At 36.6% G+C, this 17,579-nt stretch overlaps 1 protein-coding gene across 4 annotated transcripts in view; it reads left to right on the top strand.

Annotated features, from left to right (window-relative positions):
• Positions 1-17,579, top strand: part of VPS13C (vacuolar protein sorting 13 homolog C) — a 202,275-nt gene that overhangs the window by 155,092 nt on the left and 29,604 nt on the right. For 2 of the 4 annotated variants that reach the window (XM_037833799.1, XM_037833798.1), the window contains exons 61-64: positions 46-210; positions 1,786-1,914; positions 2,192-2,325; positions 5,799-5,952. In XM_037833799.1, coding sequence (XP_037689727.1) covers positions 46-210; positions 1,786-1,914; positions 2,192-2,325; positions 5,799-5,952 — 582 coding nt within the window. The remainder of the gene's footprint in view (positions 1-45; positions 211-1,785; positions 1,915-2,191; positions 2,326-5,798; positions 5,953-17,579) is intronic. The other 2 variants (XM_037833801.1, XM_037833800.1) reach the window with 1 other exon arrangement.

A 17,579-nucleotide genomic window follows, 5' to 3' on the forward strand; every position in this document is an offset into this window, starting at 1 on the left:
ATAAAGTAATGGAAAATGATAAACTTGTTTGTTTCCTTTCTGCAGGTTGGTGTTAGCATCAAAATGAGCAGCTTTAATCTCTCACGGATAGTTACCCTGACTCCCTTTTGTACCATTGTAAATAAGTCGTCATTAGAACTAGAAGTTGGTGAGATTGCACCTAATGGCTCAATGCCAACCAATAAATGGAACTATATTGCCTCTTCAGAGGTAAAATTTTGCTTTACTATAACTGACTCTTAAAATTTACAATTAAATACAAACATAAAAGAAATGCCTCTTTGTTACATTCAGTCTGCCATTAAATTTATTAAGATATGACAGCCAGCATTGAAAGATTTTCCATTTACTCTATAAGCATCTATTTAAAAAAATTAAATTGCTGATAATATTTGCCACTGGCCCCAGCTAGATGGTCAACACTAATTTTCTAGTTGTTGTTCTATGTATAAAACAAGCATACAAACTGTGAAAAGTACAGAGAGACAGTGTCTATGTAATGTCTCTATTCTGGTAAACTCTCTATTAAACAAAGCTTATATTCTTGTTGGAGGGCTGAAGACTCATATACATTTACAAATGCTAATTTTTGGCTAATTATAGAAATTAATAGCTGAGTTGGAAGTTTCCTTGAAAATTACTTAAAATTCACCCGCCTCACTTTACAGAGAAGGAATCTGAGTCTCACATTTTTCCCAAGGTCAATAAAATCATTGGGAGTTGAGATTATTGTAGTCTAGATCAAAAGGAAAACTTTTACAGAAGAATTGAGATTGGAACTGATCTTTGCTGGCTCCACACGATTTGAGGAGGTAAAGAAAATGAAGCAGAGTAGGGGGAGAACAGGTAAAATGACAAGCTTTAGTGCTGGACTTTGCCTGAGTTTTCAACCAAACTAGCTGTCCTTCAGGATAGAATCATTTTTTCTGCACCTCTCAAAATAAAAAAATATCCTAAAATTATTTTTTAAAATACTTAACAAAAGGCTCAACAGGAAGGATTCCACTTATAATGTAAACACATTTGGAGCTCTAAGAGGCATGATATTTCTAAGGCACGTAAAATAATCTCTTTAGATTTGGTAACAAATAAATCATTGTCTTTTTATCTTTGATATTTTTGTTAATAGTAGTATTTTAAATTCAGAAACAGACTGTATCCAGAATTCTGTAACAAAAGGACATTCTGTATTCTTTAAGTAATGAAAGCTTATCTGATACTTTATGTAATTCATATATAATTCACATGTGATACTTCATTTGATCTTAACAATTCTTTAAGGTTACCATTACCCAAATTTTAGTTAAGAAAACCGAGGCTTGAAGAGGTATGCAATTTGATTAATATCAAACCGTGAGGAAGGTAGTATCAGGCATAGCAAGGTCTGTGGTGGTGTTTTCTATTCTGCCTTATTTTGTCTTTCTGATTTATTTGGGATAAGGCACTCTGTAAAAGAATTCAATTCACAGTGCATTGAAATAGATTCAAAAGGAAATGTTAAGAGTATAGGTTTTAAGTAATCAGTAGGCTCTTTGGTTTCTTCTATTGTAATTGTACCTTAAGTACTTATAGACTAATACAGCAGTATTCTTTTGACAATTTCTTTGATTTCATAAGTAATCATTATATAGTCAATAAACTTAATATGAAATGAAGAGAAAATATTTTAAGAAACATAGTAATAATTAAATCAAGATCAGAATTAGAACTGAAAACTTAATTAGCCAATGTCTTTTTTATACCACAATGTCATTTTAAGACTGATACTAATTTTTGTCTTTTCAGTGCCTTCCATTTTGGCCTGAAAATTTGTCAGGCAAACTTTGTGTGAGAGTAGTGGGCTGTGAAAGATCTTCCAAACCATTCTTTTATAATCAGCAGGATAATGGCACTTTATTGAGCTTAGAAGATCTGGTAAGTTTTGATAGTTTAACCCCAAAATGTCTTTGGTTTTAAAAATTTGCTTTGAGCTATTTCATTAAGCTATGCTATAAAATCTATTGATAGCTATTTGAAGGTTTTGCTGTATCAATGTATAGTGCCATATATATTTGTAAGAGATCAGAGCAAGTTTGCTTTCCATTAAGAACTTAAGAAACCAGAGTTTTTGTAGCTACATAACTGATTGAAATATCAAATTTAAATGCAAGTTAAACCAATATCTGAAACATACTTTTTTTTCCTACAATAGAATGGGGGTATCTTGGTGGATGTAAACATTGCTGAACATTCAACTGTCATAACTTTTTCTGATTACCATGAGGGAGCTGCACCTGCCCTAATAATAAACCACACACCGTGGGACATCCTCACATACAAACAGAGGTATGAGAAAAGGGTTAATCGGATATCTGATTTGCTTTTACTGGTCCAGTCACATCTAGGAAACACTTGGGACTAGATGTGTTTTATATTCAAAATGTTTTCACATATTAGAGAGGTAATATGGAGCACACGTTGTTTACTACATACCCTCAGCAGATTTTGAGGCAGTACTCTATAATCAAACATTAAAATTTCTGCAGCAAAATTTATGAATACTCACACCAAGTGGGATAAATATATAAATAAATAAAAGCTATTAATAGTCTAACATCAGTTCAGATCAGGTTTTTCTGCTAAATAACTCTTGGACCAAACTTATAAAAAAATTTTTGGCTTTTGGAACTTTTTAAATTTCAGAATTGCAGATAAGGATTGTGAACTTGCTTTAGTATTCTCTCTCCTTTGTAGTTTGGTAATGCTCAGGGAATCTCTCCCTTTGAATTGGTATCTGATGTTTTTGATTAGGGGCAGTAGAACGTTAAAAAGGAGGACTGTAATTAGATAGTGATGATAAATACATGGTATATACTGATAGGAATTTTGTTTTTCTTGCCTATACTGTAATTTGGTTTGCATAAAGCCATTAATATAACCATTAGTATAACCAGTAGTTTTAAGGGCATAAAATGTATAATATTCTACAACATATAATTCCTTGCAGATTTTCCTATTCTTGACTCTCATGGTTTGAATCCAGTGAAAGAGAGTTAGAAGCACAGATTAGAGCTGAAACCTGGTTGGATTACTTTTATTTTTAGTTTTATAGAAAAGGTGTTTTATGCTATATAGACCAGTACTTCTTAAACTTTAAGATCTTCCAGGACTCTTATTAGAATGCAGATTCTGATTCAGTAGGTCTTGGGTCAGACCCAGGACCTTGCATTTCCAATAAGCCCCCAGGCAATGCTGAGGCTGTTGGTCTGCAGAACACACTTTAGTAGCAACAGTAAAAACCTGTTTTTTTTTTTTTATCCTACCAAAACCCATAATATTTCTTATGTATTGTATTATTTTTAAAAAGCTTAAAATTAAGCACTGAGACTGAGAGAAGCATTGAGAACTGGAAGGAGACCATAGGAGGAAGGAGTCTATCCCCAAACCCATAAATTCTTGTGAGAAGCATTGGGGCACCACACTGGCAGGGAAGCACTGCCCCTGAAATGCTGATGCTCATGGGAGGGAGAGAAAATGGAATTCCCTGGCCTGGTAAATACCTAGGAGTAGGTTTCTGATCATGAAGACAGCAGTGCGAGCTACTCCAGGGCTCCATCACCCCATTGAGGCTTTAAATAACAAACTGGAGGAATCATCTACTCAAAACTCCAGAAAACAGTTAAAGTGTTGCAGTAACAGAGCAAGTGCTTTTAAAAATGGTAGAAAAAATCTCTTTGTGGCACCCTGGCTTGCCCTTCCCACATCTTCTCACTGGCTCATTGCAGAGCTGGCCCTTATTCCCAGTGCAAGTCCCTGGTCCCTGGTCCTGGAGAGAGCACAGAAACCCTCTTGTACATACTGGGAGCATGTATGTCTATGCCAATCTGGTGGTTGCCTGAAGGACTGATCCAGGACACTATCACAGGTCTGTCATGCCAGAACTTGCCCTGCATATAGAAGACAGCTCACAGTGCTCTCCTACTGAATACTGTAAGAGAGCAGTCAAATCGCAGCTGCCTCAGGCAAAGTTTTGCTGACTGTGAGACATACAATGCAGTGTCTGGGACTATGAGAAACACTATCTCTTAGGAAAAGGGGACATTTGGATATATGTAAATGGGTGAATTCCTAGGGCCACATATGCATGCCCAGGAAAAAAAACACATGCATGGAAAAGACTGGGGAGGACCCTACACTTATTCTCTAAACTTATTGTTAGTACACCTAAACTCTGAAGAAGAGTACTCAAACGGGTCAATCTACAAAGACTGAGAAAGGTGATTTCTTTATTCTTTTTTGTTAGCTCCTAGTTTTCAAGGAAATCTGTCACAACACTAGCTGGATACAAGCTTAAGGAAAAGATGCCTCAGTTTCTAAATTTCAAAGATAACAAACACCTTAAAATATCAAAATATCAAAGTTGCAATAAAAGCTTACAAAACAAAGGAATAGGAAATGATGGCTCATGCAAAAGAGCAAGATAAAGACTTAGAAACCATCAATGAGAAAAACCAGAGGTTGGACATACCAGACAAAGACTTTTAAAAAATGATCCTAAATATGCTCTAAGAGTTAAAGGAAAATGTGGCAAAGAACTAAGGGACATTAGGAAAATGATAGATGAACATGAAGAGAATACCAATAAAGAGATAGAAATCATGAAAAAGAACTAAACAGAGCTGAAGAGCACAGTAACAGAAATAAAAATTTCCCTGGAGGATTTCAGGCAGAAGAAAGAATCAGTGAACATGAAGATAAGATGATTAAAATTATTCAATCTGAGAAACAGAAAGTAAACAGAATGAGGAAAATTGAACAGAGCCTGAGAGACCTGTGTGATACCATCAAGCATACCAATATGCACATTACGGTAGTCCCAGAAGGAGAAGAAAGAAAGAGGCAGAAAGAATATTTGAAGAAATAATGGCTGAAAATGTCCTAAATTTAATGAAAGACATGATTATACACATCCAAGAAGTTCAACTCTAAATTCTCTTTTCTAAAGATAGAGAATTCTGAAAGCTGCAGAAGAAAAGCAACATGTCATCTATAAGGGAGCCTCAATAAGACCAGGTGTCAGCTTCTCATGGGAAGCCAAGAAGGCAAGAATGAAGTGGGATGATGTATTTGCAGTGCTGAAAGCAAAACATTGCCCATCAAGAACTTTATATCTAGCAAAACTGTCTTTTAGAAACGAGGAAGATATTAAGACATTACCAGGTAGACAAAAGTGGAGAGATTCATCACCATCAGACTGGCCTTATAAGAGATGCTAAAGAGAGTTCTGCAGGTTGAAAGGAAAGGACACTGGACAGTAGATCAAAGCCACATGAAAAAATAAGGCTCTCTGGTAAGGGTAATGGCATAGGTAAATATAAATGCCAGTACTGTTGTATTTTTGGTCTGTAAACTCACTTTTTACATTCTACAGGATCTAAAATGCAAATAAATTTTAAAAATAGTGATAAAAAGAAAATTAAGCATTGAGTAAAGTTCTGCTACTGTTAAGATATTTACAATTCTCAGCGTTTTCTACAGGTAGACTCTGATGTACTAATCTGTTTACCTTAATGAATTCCATTGATGTGAGCCTATCTGGATCAATTCAAGAGTACTTTACTGCAGCTTCATAAAGAGCATTATTGTCTTTCCCCATTAGTTTATTGGACATTTTATGATATTTTACTTTATACAGAGTTGTGAGTTTTATTAATTAATTTCATGGGACTTTTGTGCCAGTCCTCTCCTCAATAAATTACATGTCTTGAGTTTCTCAAGGCCAAGATATTTTAATCTTTCTTATGTCAATTGTGTTTCAGTGGTTCACAGGAAGAAGTGGTATTGCTGCCAAAACAAGTTCGACTTTTTGCCTGGGAAAATCCTACTGGTACCAGAAAACTTACATGGAGATATGCAGAAAATATTGGGGAACATGCTCTGTTGAAGGTATCATCTGTTGTGAATGAGTGCTGTGTGAGTAGCCTGATGATGATGAGGGAAATAGACAAGATGGCTTTCCATAGCTCTCTGTCCTTACTGAACTAAAAGTGAATTGGAAGTATTTTCAGAGTAAGTCATTTATGGACTTTAGATTACAAATAATTCGTACCAATATTTTATCTTAGATCTATCAAAATAATTTACAGTTTAAAAAAATACTCTGCCCTATCTTGCCCAAATAAAAACCAGTCAAGTACTTTTTAAAATTTACCTTGTTTTTAAAAAGGAGCGTATTTTAAATCTAAGTGAAAAACAGCTTGCCACTGTTGGATATGAGGTTTTCTGGCATGTCTTCCCAAGCAGTGCTATATGTTCCATTAATTAAAGGAAGCTGCCAGTATACAAATGATTTTATATTACAAATTTACTGGACTATTTATTGAAATAGATACTAAATTAGTCAAGTGTATTATTTTTTAGACTTTGGAAGGGGTCTAAGAATTCATCTACCAGTCTCCTACCTGATTAGGAATTGTTCCTACATTAGTGTTAAATCACCCAGTTTCTGTATGTTTATATTTCACAATGAGAGAGTTTATATAGTGTCACATTACATTATCTGATAACACGAATTTTTAAAAAGGCTTTCTTAATTTTTGCTTTAAAATGGTAATTGACCAACAGTGATTGAATTATCCTCTTGTACATTCCCTCTGAAATACTCATAAAAGAGATTGAAAACTTATACCACTTTTGAAAATTGAGACTGATAGTTCCTCTGTTGTAAGAATCTTGGGAGTGATTTTTCACTATGACAAGTTTGATGGAGCTCTTTTGGCCTGCTTGTGCTTTGCCTTTACAACAGAGAAACTCAAAGTTTATAAGTAGATAGATGCATAAATTCCTTGATACTCTTAACTCCCTGGCTTATAGACATAGGACCTCTGTACCATGCAGTTTTTATTGCCCCTCTTTTCATGTGTAATGCTACTCAGCAGCCCCAATTCTCTGTAAATGATGTACAGACACTAGAGAGAAAGGAGCAGTGATATCCTAGGAGAGGCTGTCAAGGTCTTTACAGAGGCAGGTTCAGGAAGAATTCTAATAGTATATGCAGGTGGATGCAGTTTTTTATTTTTCTCATTTATTTGGTGTTACAGAGTCAGACAGTGGGAAAAGCCGAGAGTCAGCAATTAGTCTGCCAGATACTAGATACTGAAAAATTGAACTAGAAACAAAGAAATTGCCCATTTCCTTGTTCACTAAATTGATCTGAGAAGGGAGTTCTGTCCAGGCCCAAGTGGACAATAGAATTCAAAGAAAATCCCTACATTGTTGGCAAACACTAAGTCTGAACAGATTTTTCCTCATTAAGGTATAGATGAACAGGAAAAGCCAACATGGGGTTTATGAAAAAAAAAATTTTCATGCGTAAAATGGAGCATTATCCTATAGATTCAGAGGGCAATCACATGTCTGAAGATTTTATACTGTGGGAATCAGAATGAAACTTTTGTAATGTATGCCTGGAATCCTCCATTAAGTTAGAAAGATATGGCATCTATGAAATAGAAGATAGCAAGATGAGATAAAAGACAAAGACAACAAACTAAGGTGAAAGGGAAACAGATTTATATTATGTGCGTACCACATATATATGCCATCAAATCTTAAATTTTAAGTTCTTAAATTAAAAATGCAGATTAAAGATAATTTCTTTTTTTAAAAGCTATCAATTAGGACTAAAATCAGTGAGAAAGGAATTTCAAAACAATTGAGAAAATGAAGAAAACTTTTCTTTTATGGTAAAAGAAAATGAAAGAAAACTAAAGAAGTATATAATCAGTGAGAAATGCCTTTTTTTGAGTGCATATAATACCAATGCTTTTTAATATATATAAAAATTATATTTTTCATATATTATCACTAACCATTATGTTAGGTTTCCTGGTTGGGATTCAAAACCAGTTTTGTCTGGCTTCAAAGTCCATAGAATTTTACTAGCTGATGTTTCTCATCAATAAATGAAAATGGTTTACATTCCCTTATTAAAAGACAAAAAAAAAAAAAAAAAAGAAAAGAAAAAACTCAGGTTACATTAAAAAAACAGTATCTAACTCTATGCTAGTTCTGAAGGATATGTCTTATCCAAACTAACACAGAAAGTTATAAGGATGAACAGATGGCAAAGATTTAAAGCACAAATAGAAGTAAAAAGAAAGCAAATTTATTGATTTTAGTTTCTGACCAACTAATTCAAAGCAATAACTATTAAATAGATTATGATAATATGACAGAGAAAGTGGGATGGCTATAAACCTTCGTGCAATGAATAACAACATTGAAATATAAAAGTTAAAATGCTGGAATCACAATTGCCTGAGGATATTTTAACATGCCTCATTTAATTTTTAACAGTACCAATAGATGAAAAACAATAGGATCAGAATGTATTTGAATAATATCTGAGCTTGAACCAAGATATATAAACAAGATACATATCAAATTTTGCAGTTTATGAAGAGAAAATTCACCTTCTTCATAAGTAACTCTGAAACATTTACAAAATTTGATCATATACTAGATAGAGTATAAGAAAAATTGGATAGGCTACTTTGACTATAATATAATGTACCTTGAAAGTAATAATACATTTTAAACAGCAAAACTCAACTAATTCTGTGCTCTTGTTAACATCCTTTACTTGTTTATTTTCTCAGAGACAGCATGAGATAAAAATCTATTCAGTGTGTTTGAGAGCCACTGAATCTGCATGTACCTTAATGTATACACATTTTGAAAGAGGAAAATTGCAACTGGAGAGAGTTTTTGGTTATTTAGTTGGAGGAAGTGAAGAGGTTTTTGATTAATATAAATCACTTTAAAAGAGAAGATCTTATTCCTGTATGCATGTGTAAACATAAAGTGAGTAAGAAAACTGTCAGTGGTGCTTCTGTAAGCTTGAAGTGATGAAAAAAGCTGTCAGAAGGTGCTTTTCATGGTGATACTGTTATCGGACGTTTAACCAATGACTACTCACTGAAGGAGCATAGCAGTGTAGATTCAGAGTTAGGATTTTGTTATTGTGATAACTTGTTCATTAATTGTGAAAGTGGGTATAAAATCTTATAAGATCATTATATCAGTGGAGTTCTTTGTTTGCAAAGTGGTTGAAACCTAACTGGCTAACAAGCAGAAGGGAACTTATTAGAAGGATATCAGAGATTCTTAGACTTGATAGGAGGTTGGAAAACTGGGTTTGGGATTGGACAGGAACCAAGGTAGCTCCGGAAGGCTGGGATTTAGGAAGCAAAGTTGTTCAAGAGGCTGCATATTGTTGATGTTACATGAATGGCCTTTGCTTAGTTAGGATTTGTGTTTTCAGGACAGAATGTCCAGTTGGCAGAGTTAAGGTCACATTTTTCAATTCTAGGCTAAACCGATAGAGAAAGGAAGAATCTGTCAGCTTCTGCGAGATTGTCTTTACATGCTGAGACTACACAGAGTGAGGGGAGAGAGATTTTCCCAGAAGGAAATAAGAGTACTATTAAGCAAGGGAAACTTGAACAATATTCTGAAAAATGCACTGAAAACCTTTGCGAAATGAGGAACTTCTAACATAAAAATTGAAAAAAATATCTTCTGTATAATGATTTCATCAAGGAAAGAATGTAAAGTGATTATAGGATCTTAAGAAAACAGGTAAAAGATCACTATATTTAAAGTTGTAAGAAGCAGCCAGAGGTATTCTTAGAAGTCAATTCATAGCATTCAATGTTTGCATTAAGTAAAACTAATGAAAATAAAAAGAATTGAGCATTCAGTTTAAGTTAGAATGAGAATATCAGAAAAACATAACAAAATCAGGAGATGTGATTAAAATAAAAAATAGAAATTAATTAATTAAAAAATTAGAACACATAATAAGCCTAATCTTAAAATGCACACATATATAAACACACACAAAAAATAGGCAAACTACTGGTAGTCTTATCAATTAAAAAATGAAAAACAAAATTACAATAATAATAGCTAATGTTTATTGACCACTCTTTATTAGCCAGGGAGGCACTGTTCTCTTCTTTCTTTCTTTTTAATTAGAGCGGTTGTAGATTTACAGAAAAATCATGCAGAAACTTCAGAGTTCCCATATACCCTTCCCTGTCTCAACACAAAATTATCTCTGTTATTGTCTCTATTATTAACATTTTACATTAGTCATCTTTGTTATAATTAATTGATGAAAGAATGTTAGTATAATTGTATCAACAACTGTAGTCCATAGTTTATAATAGGGTTTATTCTTTGTGTTGTACAGTTCTATGGTTTTTTTAAAAAATTTTATTCTGGTAACATGTACAACTTAAAATTTTCCATTTTACCACTTTCAGATATACAAGTGGGAGTGGGGGTGGCAGGATGATTACATTCACTATGTTGTGCAGTCCTCCCCATCCATTACCAAGACTTTTTGATCATCACAAACAGAATCTACATACCAATCAAGCATTAATACCAATTTCCCAACCCCACCCCAGTCCTTGGTAATGTGTATTCTAATTTCTGACTATAAATTTGCATATTTTAATTATTTCATATCAATGAGATCATATAATATTTGTCCTTTTTTATCTGCTTATTTCACTCAACATGATATCTTCAAGATTCATCCATATTGTAGCATGTATCAGAACTTCATTCCTTTTTAAGGCTGAGTAATGTTCCATTGTGTATGTGTGTGTGTGTGTGTGTGTATCACATTTTGTTTATCTTTTCTTCTGTTGATGGACACTTGGGTTGCTTCCACCTTTTGGCAGTTGTGAATAATGCTGTTATAAACATTGATTTGCAAATATCTGTTTGAATCCCTACTTTCAGTTCTCCTTGATATAGACCTAGAAGTGGGATTGCCGCTTCATATGTCAATTCTGTTCTTAACTCCACATCCTCCCCAACACTTGTAAATTTCTGACTTTTTAATAATAATCACTTTCCATTTTGTTAATGTACTCAATTGTGTTCTTCCAGAGTGAGCCTTAATGGCAGTGTCCTGTATCCATCCCTGTATGGGGGTGATTGTTTTTAAGTTCACAGGACATTTCTGAGTTAGCCCTTCAACTTGCCGTAAGGCATTATAGGCAGCACACAGTTATTTTTCTAAGGGACTGTACTGCAGTTCAGCTCTTTTCCAGAGCTGAGACCAAAAGTCAGTGGGAACTTGCTTTGCCTGTTGCCTTTACCACAAACCCCACCCAAAGCCGATATTGGTACTGATCATCTCTAATTCTCAAGGCACATCTGGGTCCACCCCCTGTAAAACCTGAGCCTGTGTGATAGCCCATTTGGCTTTTTCAAAAGCAGCCTGCTGTAGAGCAATCCCATTCCCATGTTTTTCCTTTCCTAACTAGGACATACAGAAGGTTTTAGAATCTGCACTAAATGGGGTATAAACAGTTTCCAATAACCCAGCAAACCACAGAAAGCTATAAGCTATTTAGGAGTATGTGGAGTGGGGTAATTTTGCAATTCATCACCAACAACAGAGGAAATAGTCTTCGTCTTACTTGACCAGACAACACCCAAGAATTTGACAGAGGATTGAGCCCTTGTAGTTTGTCCCTGTTTATAACCCATTCCTGGCTTTCGAGGTGGGTCACTGTGGTCTTAGCAGTGGTTTCCAATTCTGCAAGAGAGTTACTTGTTAACAAAACATCATCAGTATAATGAAAGGGAGCGATCTTTGCCAGAAGTCTCCACATTTTAAAATCTTGAGCTACCAAACCATGGCAGATAGTGGGACTATGAAGATATCCTTGTGGTACCATGGTAAATGTCCACTGTTGTTCTTCCCATGTGAAGGCGAATGCAGACTGGCTGGAGGGATCTAAAGAATGCTAAAAAAGGCGTTAGCAAGACCCAATACAAAATGAAATTGGCCTAACTGAGCACTTAGGTCCTTTAACAAAGTAGCTATGCTTGATACAATTGCAAACAAAGGAGGAGTTACTTTGTTAAGTTCTCTGTAATCAGTAGTCATCCACCTTGCACCATCAGGCTTCTTCACTGGCCAGGCTGAGCTATTAAAATGGGCTGTGAGTGGGGATTATAATGCCCACTCTTTCCAATTCTTTAGTGGTGGCATTGATTTCTTGATGGCCCCCTGGTAACTGATATTGATGTGCTGTGATCATGTGTCTGGGGGAGGGTACTTTTACCAGTGACCATTTAGCATGTCCTCTTTGGACAGTTTTGACCACCCGGCATTGGAGACGAAATTCACCTACAGTAGTTTGTAAAATGATATTTTGCAAAATATCAATTCCCACTGTGTATTCTGGAATAGGAGATATGTACACTGTGTACTTTTGAGGTGGTAACTAGCCAGTCTGCATAAGTATTTGTTGTTGTGTTGCTTTAATACTTTGGCCCCCATATCCAGCAGTGGTTAGAATAGGGCTCCTCAGTTTGCTGCTGTTTCCTATATATTAAGGTGCGTTCTGCTCTGGTGTCTTCTAAGGCCAGAATTCTATGTTCATTAGTACGGGACCAAAAGATAGTTCTATATGTGGCCTCTAATCCCCAGTGTCCCCATATATTGTTCTTATCTGGGGATCTCGACCTACCACCTATGCTAAGGGGAAGGGGGCATCCCAGATGTCCTCGGCCGGTGGGGCGGAGGGCTCTTTGTATGGTATTGGCCATGTCTTTTATCCAGAATCCACATCCTCCTCTAGTGATCTGGTGTCAAGCTTAATGAACCTTTGTTCCTTGGGCAGCTTGCTCCACAGTTTAACTAATACTGCATTTGGTTGCTCATCGATATCCTCATCTTTATCTCCAGCAGCTATTAGGTCTCTCCACATTTGTCTACATGGCACCTGGTTTGGACTATCATGTCCCCTCAGGACACAACCCATAGTTCTTAGGCAATATGTCTCTCCCATGTGTGCAATCATTTGGGTAGCCTGTGAGATAGGCTGTCCTGTAAGTGGGTTGAGACTGGGCACCAACATCCCATATCAGTGATTGGGAGCAGTGTGTAGAGTTATCTCATTAATGCCTGTGGTGTAAGATACACTATCCAGTTCGTTGACGCCCAGTGTATAAACCATATGCTTCATCCCTAGCCCCCTCAAAACATCTTGTAGTTTGTTAGTGGTATTACAATAGGTGGTTTGATGGGGCAGATTCCTCTTGTGGGGCCATACCTCCTTACACTGGAATATAAGCCAATTAAGTAGTAAATTGGTTTCCCTTTTAGGGGCTAACAAATACATGCTTTGATGCAGAGAAGAATGGGTGGTGCGAGAGGACAATTTACTCATCTCATGCCCTGAGAGCAGCAGTACACCATTTGCACTGGTATCTCACAACCACAGTAGCCAATTTGATAAAAGTTCTTTAGGTTTATGCCTATACTGAGTCCCAATTTCTCATAATTCAGAATCAGTAAAATCTTGCAATGAAACATGTATTCTTTGCTCAACCAGTACAGCCAGGGCTGCAGCTGCATCAGTGGCATCATCCCCATCTGTATGGGGACCCAGTTGGGCTGGGACGTGCTCTGACTTAATCTTACATTGGATCAGAGGATGAATAGATTTATATCCTTCATCTTCCTTCTCCCAGTCAGACTGGGAATCCTCATAGTCTGAAGAAAAATCCACTGGGTCCCAAACTTTGGGATCCTAATCAGGGGCAGTTAGAATACATCTTACTTGAACCTTGACTGTTCCAGTTTGCTAAAGCTGCTTTTATGCAAAATACCAGAAATGGATTGGCTTTTATAAAGGGGGTTTATTAGGTTGCAGATTTACGGTTCTAAGGCCGTAAAAGTGTCCAAACTAAGGCATCGAAGAGGATATCTTCACCTTCACTGAAGAAAGGCTGATGGCATCCAGAACACCTCTGTCAGCTGGGAAGGCATGTGACTGTTGTCTCTTGGTCCTTTGCTCCCGGGTTCTGGTTTCAAAATGGCTGTCTCCAGATGTCTCTGGGCTTCTGTCTCAGCTTCTCTCTCTCAGCTCCTGTGCATCTTTGCTTGTTCTCCTGGGGTGTTTCTCTCTAAGCAACTAGGAGTCTTCTCTTAGCTTCTCCAGGGCAAACTCTGGGCTCCATGTCTTAGCTTAGCATCTCCAAACGTCTTCCTGTCTGCATCTCCAAGTGTCTGGGTATGTGTTGGCTCTTAGCTTCTCCTGGGGGAAAACTCTGGATTATATATCTTAGCTTCTCTCCAAAATGTCTCTCTCAGCTTCTCTGAGCTCCTTCTTTCTGTGAGCCTTCTTAAAGGACTCCTGTGATCTAATTAAGACCCACACCTCCATGGAAATAGTTTAATCAGAGCTCTCACACACAGTTGGGTAGGTCACATCTCCATGGAAACATTCATTCAAAAAGTTCCACCCAACAAGACTGGATTAAAAGATCATGGCTCTTCTGGAATCCATAACTGTTTCAAACTGGCACAGTAGCTTCCTCTCCTTTACCTTAGTGTAATGACACACTAATGTTTCCAGATTTCCCTCTACTCGGCGTATCCCCATTTAAAGCATCTTTCAACTCCACTTGGGCTACCCACATATCCTTCTCTAACTTAAATTCCTCTTCCAGGTGGTGAACTGTCGCTTTGGCCATCAAGGCATCTTCCATAGCTGATCACACAGCCTCCAGAAGCAGTCATGCTACAGCTGCAGCAGCCTGGTGGCTTTCCCTTTTCTTATGGAATCCCAACTGTCCTCAGGACTGTTGCAGGAGGGCTGTTAGTCCAGCTGTGGAGTTGTGAGCATCTCCATATGCCCTTGGTGGCCCTTATTCATCTAGCCACCCATCCCCACATGGATGTTTGCAGACCATCCCAGGATTCCTTCTGAGGAACCTCCTTTCCCAGTACTCATGCCTTCTATGGCTGGCAGGTCTTTGGCCTCCTGGATGACTCACCAAATGCTCCAACCCAACTCAACCCCAAGACCAAAGAACATGCCTAGCAAAAAGTTATCCTTAAATTTTAATTAGGGACTTACATACAGGAGGATTTTTTTCCCCAATGGCGCTGGTTGGGAAATGGAAGTCAATGATCCACACAAACAAGAGGAAGAGGAGTGCTTTATATAGTTCAGCAGAGCCTTGATAGATTTGGTTGCAAAGAAACCTCAGCTGAGTCTCATGAAACTTGATTACCAACAGTAGTTAGGCTCAATGACCTTGATGTCTCTGCTTTGGTCATGCAGGCTTCTGCATGCTCAAGGCTCCACCTTTTTCCCTAAGGGAGGGGGTGTTCCAACCCCTGGGCTGCTACATTCTCCCTTCAAATCTGTCAATATCATTTTCCTGATACCCTTTAGTTCTTTGTGCATTCCTTTAGCTCTTTTAGCATATGAAGTTAATTTTTTTTAATTTAATTTTATTGAGATTGTTCACATACAATACAGTTATCCAGAGATCCAAAGTGCATAGTCACTTGCCCACGGTACCATCACACAGCTGTGCATCCATCACCACAATTAATTTTTTTTCCAATTTTTAGAACATTTTCATTACTCAAGAAAAGAAATAAAGACAAAAAAAAAAAAAAAAAAAAAAAAAAGGAAATTCAATTCCTCCCATACCCCTAACCAGCCCCCCTCCATTATTGTATCGTAGTATTGGTATAGTACATTTGTTACTGTTGATGAAATAATGTTGAAATACTATTAACTGTAGTACGTAGTTTGCAATAGGTATATTTTTCCCTAAATACCCCTCTATTGCTAACTTCTAATTATAATGTCATACATTTGTTCTGGTTCATGAAAGAGATTTTTAATATTTGTACAGTTAATCACAGACATTGTCCACCACAAGATTCACTGCTTTATACATTCCCATCTTTTAACCTCAAACTTAACTTCTGGTGATATATGTGACTCTAAGCTTCCCCTTTGCACCACATTCACACACCATTCAGCACTGTTAGTTATTCTCACAATAATGTGCTACCATCACCTCTGTTCATTTCCAAACACTTAAGTCCAACCTAGTGGAACATTCTGCTCATAATAAGCAACTGCTCCCCATTCTTTAGCCTCGTTCTGTATCCTGTTAACGTATATTTCATGTCTATGAGTTTACATATTATAATTAGTTCATATCAGTGAGACCCTGCAATATCTGTCCTTATGTGTCTGACTTATTTCACTCAATGTAGTGCCCTCAAGGTTTCTTCATCAGCCTGTTTTTTTTTTTTTTTAAGACGGTTTTGTTCACCCACCATACTTTCCATCCTAAGTAAACAATCAATGGTTCCCTATATAGTAACATATTTATGTATTCACTACCATCACCACTATCTATATAAGGACATCACCATTTCTTCCACAAAGAAGGAGGAAGAGTCAAAGAGGGTAGAGAGACAAAAGAAAAAGAATAAGAAAGAAATAAAACATGACAGCTAAAAAGAACAAAAGGAAAAATAGAATTAAACTAAAGTACTATAAAAAAGTCAGACAGCATCACCAATGCCAAGAGTCCCATACCCTTCCCTTATGTCCCCCTCTTATAGGCTTTTAGTTTTGGTATATTTCCTTTGTTACATTAAAGGAATCATAATACAATGTTTCTGTTAACTATAGTCTCTAGTTTGCATTGATTGTGTTTTTTCCCCAATTCCACCCTATTTTTAATACCTTGCAAGGTTGACATTCATTTGTTCTCCCACATGTAAAAACATATTTTATATTTTATCAATTGTTGAGTACCCTAGGTTTCACTGAGTTCACAGTCCCAGTCTTTATCTTTCCTCTTTCCTTCTGGTGTCCCACATGCTCCTAACCTTCCTCTTTCAACCAAATTCACAGTCATCTTTGTTCAGTGTACTTTCATTGTTGTGCTGCCATCACCCAAAATTGTGTTCCAAACCTCTCACTCCTGTCTTTTCCTATCTGTCTGTAGTGCTCCCTTTAGTACTTTCTGTAGTGCAGGTATCTTGTTCATAAACTCTCTATCTGTTTGTCAGAGAATATTTTAAACTCTCATTCATACTTGAAGGACAGTTTTTCCTGATATAGGATTCTTGGTTGGTGGTTTTTCTCTTTTAGTATCTTAAATATATCACACCACTTCCTTGTTGCTTCCATGGTTTCTACTGAGAAATCCACACATAGTCTTATCAAGCTTCCTTTGTATGAGATGGATTGCTTTTCTCTTGTTGCTTTCAGGATTCTCTCTTTGTCTTTGACATTTGATAATCTGATTTTTAAGTGTCCTGGTGTAGGTCTATTCAGATCTATTCTGTTTGGAGTACTCTGTGCTTCTTGGATCTGTAATTTTATGTCTTTCATAATAGATGGGAAATTTTCATTGATTATTTTCTCTATTATTGCTTCTGCCCCTTTTCCTTTCTCTTCTCCTGGGATACCCATGACATGTACATTCATGCATTTCATGTTGTCATTCAGTTCCCTGAGATGTTGCTCATGTTTTTCCATTCTTTTACCTATCTGTTCTTCTGTGTGTAGGATTTCAGGTGTCTTATTCTCCAGTTCCTGAGTATTTTATTCTGCCTCTTGAGATCTGCTGTTGTATGTCTCCATTGTGTTTTTCATCTCTTGTGTTGTGCCTTTTGTTTCCATAGATTCTGCCAGTTGTTTCTTCAAACTTTCGATATCTGCCTCATGTTCTCCCAG

Source organism: Choloepus didactylus, chromosome 4, assembly GCF_015220235.1.
Source record: "Choloepus didactylus isolate mChoDid1 chromosome 4, mChoDid1.pri, whole genome shotgun sequence".
Lineage (NCBI taxonomy): Eukaryota > Metazoa > Chordata > Mammalia > Pilosa > Megalonychidae > Choloepus > Choloepus didactylus.